Genomic DNA, 8200 nt, shown 5'->3' with positions numbered 1-8200 from the left:
AATTGCAGTTAAATATAATATCAGTTTATAACATTTTTGAAAGAATTAATAAGCTAAATTTAATTATATAATGTAAAGTATCCATTTTTATCTCTTTACGTGCACACATAATTGGTTGGCACACTCGAAAACAGGTGTATGTATATATCCATAGGGCTGGACAAAACTACCGAATCGAACCGAACCGAACCGAATTTGAACCGAACCGAACTCGATGGTTCTTTCTCAAATTAAATACCCGAACGGGTATTTGAATCAAGAACCGACGGATACGGTTTGGTTCTGGTTCTAGGTCAAGACCCGAAGAACCGAATAAGAACCGAATCTCCTTAATTTTTTTAATTTAGTTATTTTAAATAAGCAAAATTATTTTATTTTTTCTAAATAAATTTGTTAACTAGTTGATTTAGTTCAAACCACAAAATATGATTTTTTTATTTCTAACTTTCAGTTCAAAATCAATTTAATCAAATTGACCTCAATAGTGTCGTTTCTACTGTAGAAAATCGAATTAAAACTCTACAACATCTCCTTAATTACTTTGAACTCACTATCTTTTTCTTCCTGCGATTTTAATAATCAAATTTATGTAGAATTCAGTAAAGAGAGACGTAATAGACACATAAGATTGGACTACGTTATTTTGTAAGAGCTAATATTGAACATATCATTAATTAAATTAATGTAACTTTGTATATATTAAAAAATTTAATTATAATACGGAACCGAATGGAACCAAACTGGACCGAATCGAATCGAATCAAATGAAACCGAACCCGAACGATTCCATAATTAAATTTGAATCCGACGGTTCCACTTACTAAATACTCGAAAATTTCGGATTGATTCGATTCTCGTTAGAATCGAACTGAACTGGATCATGTCGAACCCTATATATCCATTGGAGTGGCCAGTTTTATGGTCCCATAAGGGCAATTACAATAAACTGTAGATCCCTCTCTCTCTCTCCCTCACCCGCACCCCCACCCCAATTACAGTAAAGTGTAAGTGTAAACCCCTCACTCTCTCTCTCTCTCCCCCCTCGGCAATTTGCGTAATTTGCAAACCAACTTTATTCTCTGCCATTTCAGCTGGTTTCGAATTTCAGATGCTTTCTACTCTCTCTCCTTAGGGTTTCACTTCTCCTGGTGGAGGTTATCATCTCTTCTTCCTTGAATTTGTAAATGTTACACTGTTGAAGATTTTTATTTTGTACAAAAAAAGCTGAATGCTTCTTTTAACTGTGATTTTCCTTATTATTATTATTATTATTATTATTATTATTATTATTATTATTATTATTATTAATTTTTTTTTTTTTATTTTTTTTCGCAGTGAGTGTACGGTGAAAATGGTGAGACAGAAGATTCAGATCAAGAAGATTGATAACTTGACGGCACGCCAAGTGACCTTTTCAAAGAGAAGAAGAGGGGTTTGTAAGAAGGCTCAAGAACTCTCTACACTTTGTGATGCTGAGGTTGCCCTTATTGTTTTTTCTGCCACTGGAAAACTCTTCCATTATTCTAGCTCAAGGTTCTCTAATTTCCTCTCTTCTCTAGCTCCTGAACAGACACACACAACATGCTACTGTGGTCGAAGCTTTGATGCTTTTGGCGACTGAGTTTCAATCACTTAGCTCGTTTTGTATTGAAAGATTTTAATGGGCTGAAACCACAGTAAAAATGATCGAGAGACCATTCTTCTGAGAAAGTGCGAATTAAATGGGCAGTAGTGGAAATTATAAGGTAGTAAATTGTAGCTCGTTTATGGATGCAAATAATCTACAAGTGTGATTAAATAATCGGACAGAACTAGAGACGAAGGGTACACTGATATATATCACATGTTTTTCTCCTGCGTGCATTTCTAAACTAGCTTTTGGTGAAGGTGGTGTTCGCTGGGGAGGATGTAGAATTGAAACAACAATGATCATGTAGGAAAATGTGAACACTAGGTGGTTTCAACAAAACTATTGATCATTGATAGTGGGCTAATGCTATTAAATTTATTCATATGAGAGATGGCTTGATTTCTGTGTTATTTTTTTAGGGTTCATGCTTTGTAAGTAAAATTAGCATAATTAAGTTTAGAAAATATGTAAGAAATTAGTTGTTTTACTATCCAATTTTGTCTTGTCAAGATCATAATCCTTTCGGCATATGTTTTACAAGTTCTTAAGTTGAAGTTTTTAGCTACCCATAATTATGAACTTTTTTCGCATGCCTCGTACCTTCAAAAAGAAAATAAAGATTAGAGCTTCCAAACGATTGGATTGGTTCAAAAATCCATTGTTTACTGTTCAATCAGATATTATATTTCACAGTTACTTTGGTTCTGTTGGTTGCTCCAGATTCTTAAACAAGACATAAACCTATTGAAGTTTCAAAGGTTAGCATCTCACATCTGTATATGGAATGGAAAATCTTTATATAAGGATCTGCAAGTAATAATCAATATCTATGAGGGCACTCAATTAATTTATGTTATCTAATAGCTTAAATGATTATATATTCTAACGCTCCAAAGTAGCATTAAGATGTGATTCTTGTTAGCACCTGAAAGGAAAAAACTGAAAACTTAAATATAGCTTGTTAACTTATATTCTACTTGCTTCCATTTTGACGTACTCTTTCTTTTCGATATAATTAATGAAATGTTTGGGATTGGTAGATGATGCAGGTGGTAAAGAGGTGCTAAACTAGTTGGGATATCTAGGTGCCCACATTGATTCCTATTTTCAACCATCTTACTCACAGATTCTAGTGTTTAGTATGGTTAAATTGTATGTATTAAAGTAGGAAGAAAAAAAAAAGAAAAATCATTCTATCGAGTTCCATATTGGGTACCAAACATTTATTAAGTCATACTATTGTGTTATATATTGGTACCAAACATGAATTCTATTAACTTTTGATTTTGTCTTCCCCTAGTTTAATTATTTGGAAATATTGTTCCCCTTTGTTTATTCTGCAGCATGATGCAACTAATTGAAAGGCATAGAAGGCAATCAGAAAACTCAGACAAATTAGGGCAACCATCTCTTCAACTTCAGGTGAGATGACAACTTTTATAGGCAACTCGACATTATATTTGTTGTTCGTGTTTATACTTCATTTACTAAAATTATAACAAAAAGATAAAAGATAAAAGATGAATAGAACATCGACTTCAACAATGCTGTCCGTTAAACATTGCCATGTGAGTTTAAATATTGCAAACAATATTGTTGCTTAAAAGTCTAGTTAAGAATTATGTATAAAATTGGTTTTATATTTGTGCTGTAGGATGATTGATATGAATAGAAAGTTTGAGGTTTTTCTTCAATTATCCACCTAAATGATTAGTTCGTGTTCGAATTTTCTTATGTTATTTCGTATTTGTTTTTGTTTACGCTTCCACGTGCATCAATTTGTGTCATAGCCCACTTTATGCTCTTAAAGATTGTTTGAGAAGGACAAGTTAGACGTCGTAGTGTAATGGTTGATAATGAGAATCATAGCAATGAGCTAAGACAAATCTGCCAACATCTTGAGGTCATGGCACAAAAGGTGGCTAGATAGGTTATCTCTCCATAACATATGTTGGATAACCTTTATGATCATCGACAAGATGCAGAAGTTGGTGGCCGCAATGTGCAGGTTGCCACTGCCTGAGGCTGGTGCAATTGTCGTAGTACTGAGCCTAATTGTGGACAAAGTTACAAATGGAAAAATCAAAGATTGAGAGTGTTCAGCGATTGAAGGCCAATTCTGGTTATGGGATTGGCGAGAAACCCCATGTTGAAACATCAATTCAGAGTGTTGTTCGTCTATTAAGATGGAGTCTTATACAAATCCATCATACTTAGAGGAAGAAATGCTGTTGAGATTCTTGAGAAGAAGTTTGAGAAACTCAACATGGATCAATATTCTGACTTCACGAAATTATGGAAGTTGGTAAAATTGAAACCACATATGATGCAAATGAAATTTTTTTTCGCATTTGAATGATTGGTTTTCAGTAGAACGCCACTGGCTGAAAAAGTCTTAGAATCAAATACACTTCTGTAAACATTTTGAAATCCCAAAAATTTTCACGCAACAACTACGAGTGTTTGGATGAATTTGTTGAGATACAATGGGATAGAAATGGAAAAGATAAATCTGTTAATTGATTTTGCACGAAAAAAAATTGATTTGTTGACCGTTATTTCACTATTTCAGCCGCACTTTTTGATTTCTTTACCCACAGGTGGTTTCCACTTTTCTCCTAACGGTCAAAAAATTAAATCTCAAAATCAATACCGAAAAGGCCCTTATGTTATTCACATATCAATTGAATCAATGACTCTAAAAGTTGTCGGATGAGTGACGATAGATTCAAGGACTAATCCCATTTAATTTAATATTTTATTGTTTAATTTTTGTTATTGTTAATTAATTAAATGCGTTTGATTGCCAATATTTTCCATGAAAAATGTGTTGTTTCACCAAAATTCTTATTTTTGTACTATTTGATTGACATTTTTTTATGGAAAACATTTTCCTACTTTTAGTTACGTGACCATATTTTTTTCAAAATCAAGGAAATATTTTCTTTAGGGAGAGTAGAATTTTATTTTTCAGGAAATTCACTCTTTCTTTTTCTCTTTCATCTATCCACTCTTCTCATCTACTCACCTATTAAAATGGACAAGTATAATATTTTCTGGATTGAATTTATTTATGACAATTTTCATGTAAATAAGTTCTAGGAAATTGAATTGCATAGAATTTATTTTCTTTCCATACAAATTTTATACTTGCAATCAAACGCACTCTTAGTCTTTTATCATTTTATGTCTTTTATGAGTTTTATTTTCTAGAGTTTGTTTTGCTTTATAAGTCCAGTTAGAAGTTTTATATATAATTGGTATGTGATTTTGATGATTGATTTTGAATATTGAATTAAAATTTGGATTTTAATTCAATATTATCCACCTAAATGGTCAATTATTATACAAACTTCTTTTTGCATGTTGGGCTAATTATTGTCAAACGATCCTCGGGTTGTGATATAACTTAGTATATTTTCTCAACGGCATCAACTAAATGACTTAATTGTAAATCGATAACTCAATGAAATGACCTACCCCTAAACTATTTGGGACATTTGAAGTAGCCTAATTTTAATTAGTGCTGCTCATGGCCCATTTCCACTTATTTGGACGGCTTATAGTTGGGAACACACTTAATAGCCCATTTACCTCCTTGTTGGGCTTGACCCATTACTGTAACCTAATGATCCCTATTTATTTTAACCGCTTCCTTCTCTTGGTCATAGAAATCCGTCCTCTGCCTTGCTACTTATGTGAAACGGTCTGCCTCTCTCTGTGTGTTTTCTGCTAACTGTTCCTCTTCTGCTTCAATGCCTCTGTGGTCATTTTTACATTGTAATTATATCCTTTTGTGTGTTCCAAGTGGGTGCATTAAGAAACAACCATAAGTGTGAAGAGGTTGAGGGAGTTTGGGTTGTTTTCGATTGGGTTGATATTACAGAAACTAAGCCCAGAATAGCCTTGGTGATCCTATATTCCGTACTACATTATCTTTACATATTTATTATTGTTTACACTTCTGCGTCAAATTATCTCATAAATAATCTTATTCCATATTTGGATAATGTTATCAATTGTAGCAAAGTCTTTAGTTTACGCAAGGCAACATAAAATAATATATTTAATAGCTAGATTTATTCAATAACTTGTTAGCAACTAATTTCCTATTGACTAATCCCCTCTTTAAAAATAATAAGAAGAAGAAGAAGAAAATTTTTTGGAATTCAAATATTATTTGTCATAGTCTGTTTTGAACTTGGAGTCATATGGATAAAATTAATTTTTTCTTATTTTTTGATGGAATTAAAGAATATAAACTCCTTGAAGAAAATATTTTTTGTTTAAGTAAGATCTTATACTCGACACTCTTTTGGTATATCATGAAAAACCACATATAATGTCCAAAACGTAATATTGTTACGAGATAAAATTATTATGTTGTGTGTGATATTCAGGTAACCCTATTTGCATTTTCTTCTCAGGAAAATAATAGCTGTGGCATGCTCAGCAAGATGCTTGAGGATAAGACTCGTGAATTAAGGTAAGACATGGATATAAATTAAAGCTTTTTTGTTACACGTATTGAAGTGCATTACACAGTTGAGATACAATAGGAATTGTAATAGGCAACTCAGTGGAGAAGATCTCCAAGGACTTGACATGGATGAGTTGATGAAACTGGAGAAAATGGTACCAGGAGGATTAAACAGTGTTGTGGAAACAAGGATATTATTACATACATTTTCGTGTTTTCTAGCGTTTCCTATTGTGTTTCTTTGTGCTAACATCTCTGTCTTTCAATGGAGAAGAATGAAAAGCTTTTGAAAGAGATCAGTTTGCTCAAGAAAAAGGCAAGACCACAAACTTTGTCCTTTGACGAAAAAATAAATCATGCTGCTCCTTGTTAAGAAATAAGCCCCGTAAAAAAATAAAATCACAACTAACGGCTTGGGTTTTCAGCTAAACTTTTGTGATATGCAGGAATCTAAATTATTGGAAGAAAATGCCATGCTGAAACAGCAAGCAGATGTGAGCGTTGATCTTTTATTTTCCAAATTTATACATCATTTCTTGCACTGCATGCATTAGAATTCAGTAGTGAATTCTCGCGTTCTCAAGTCGTTGAGTGAACAGTTTATGCAGAAATCTGAAGGCACCGTTTATGGTATTCATCAAAGCAATCCGTCCGAGTGTATCAGAAATTCTCATGGCTATGATACTTCCCTCAGGCTGGGGTACTTAAACGTCCATTAGCTTCTTGTAACCTACTTCTAATTTACACAAAAAGGTATTGCCGTAGTAGGGTGTAGTCTCAGATCTTTTTGACTGTATGCTCATGTTAATTTTGGCAGCTTACGTTTCTCCAACTGAAGATGATGCAAGGAGACCACAGCCCTGAAGATCAATTTTCTATTTCTCTTAATGGGATATAATCAATAAATAATGTGTAAGTAAGCTGAGTGTTAGGGCCCATGTTGTGGATCTACGTTCAGTTAGTTTGAACATTAAAATCCTTTGTGTTTGAATTTTCTCGTGCTATATGCTTATGCTAAAAACGTGAAATTTTGAATGCTTAACATGAAAATGAAAGAGGAAATTGTATATTTTTGGTTCTAATTTTTGAACAGGGGTTAACTCGACAATGGTCATTCGAGGTATTTTGAACAAGGGTAATTGACGCAAAACGTCCCTACCTTTCAACTTCATTGTGTAAAACGTCCTCACCTTTCATTTTTTGACATTTTTGCCTTCAAATCAACCTTTCATTGCGACGAAAGTCCTTCCGTCCAACTCCTGTCACTTCTACCGTTAATTAAAGAGAGAGACTCAATTTCTTGCTGGTCAATAGGGGTAAAATCGTCCTCACCCAACTGAACCCTTCTTCCCGCCTTCGTAGTCCACATAGTAACGGTAACTGGAAAATGGGTGTGAAAATACTTTAAATTATTACATTAAATGAAGGAAAAAATGTCGTGAAGAACATATATGGTGAAATCCAACCACCAGGTCCACCATTGCTGCTCTAATGTTGGGTTTCTAGAAAAATGTAGCAAGACATATATTGAATGGGTGGTCAATTTATAAAGACAACTACTAGGTTTTTGTTTCTAGTTTATGCTTATTGTGACCATGGGGTAAATGGCGAAGATCAAGTGGAAATGGGTGCTGTGTATTTATCATTTCAGTGGTACTGGCTCATTTTGGCTTATTGGTGAAGATGACGGGTCCTGTTCACTTTTTTTGGGAATCTAATGAACATTGCGCTAATAATCCCTACGTAGTTATAATTTTTCTTAAGACATCCCTACCTATAAAAAGTATTGGCGAGTGACGTCCCTACCTTTTAGAAAAATTTGCGAATAACGTCCCTACCTTTTTTAAAAATTTTGGTGAGAGCGTACCCTGTTTTCTTCCATATATCACCTGTTGATACACACCAACTCAAAAGTTCCCAAATATACAATTCTATCACAGAATTTGAAAACAATTCATCCACCAATTGACCGAAAACTGAAACAAAAATAACCACTACCTGTTGAAGCTAAAATAAACTAAAATTGAAGCAAAAATAGATACAATTCATTTCAAATGTGCAAAATATCCACTATGCAGCCAACATAAGTT

The 8200-nt window shown here is 33.5% G+C and overlaps 1 protein-coding gene across 1 annotated transcript; it reads left to right on the top strand.

Moving 5' to 3' along the window:
• Positions 1 to 1010: 1010 nt before the first annotated feature.
• On the top strand, positions 1011 to 7179 carry LOC111410278 (MADS-box protein SVP-like). Its single transcript, XM_023040546.1, has 9 exons — positions 1011 to 1154; positions 1336 to 1533; positions 2974 to 3052; positions 6058 to 6116; positions 6190 to 6289; positions 6382 to 6426; positions 6557 to 6604; positions 6710 to 6810; positions 6928 to 7179. Exons 2-9 carry the CDS (start codon positions 1352 to 1354, stop codon positions 6944 to 6946), a joined length of 633 nt encoding a protein of 210 aa, XP_022896314.1. The 5' UTR covers positions 1011 to 1154; positions 1336 to 1351; the 3' UTR covers positions 6947 to 7179.
• Positions 7180 to 8200: the final 1021 nt, after the last annotated feature.

Source organism: Olea europaea, chromosome 15, assembly GCF_002742605.1.
Source record: "Olea europaea var. sylvestris chromosome 15, O_europaea_v1, whole genome shotgun sequence".
NCBI classification, from domain to species: Eukaryota; Viridiplantae; Streptophyta; class Magnoliopsida; order Lamiales; family Oleaceae; genus Olea; species Olea europaea.
Note: the sequence above shows the minus strand (reverse complement) of the source record. Positions and strands in the feature narration are given on the sequence as shown.

Excerpts from the sequence above, each read along its gene's own strand:
- LOC111410278 (XM_023040546.1), top strand. The coding sequence starts at position 1,352 with ATGGTGAGACAGAAGATTCAGATCAAGAAGATTGATAACTTGACGGCA. Across the intron at positions 6,427-6,556 it reads TCAGTTTGCTCAAGAAAAAG|GAATCTAAATTATTGGAAGA; the intron begins GCAAGACCACAA and ends TGTGATATGCAG. Across the intron at positions 6,605-6,709 it reads TGCTGAAACAGCAAGCAGAT|TTTATGCAGAAATCTGAAGG; the intron begins GTGAGCGTTGAT and ends TTGAGTGAACAG.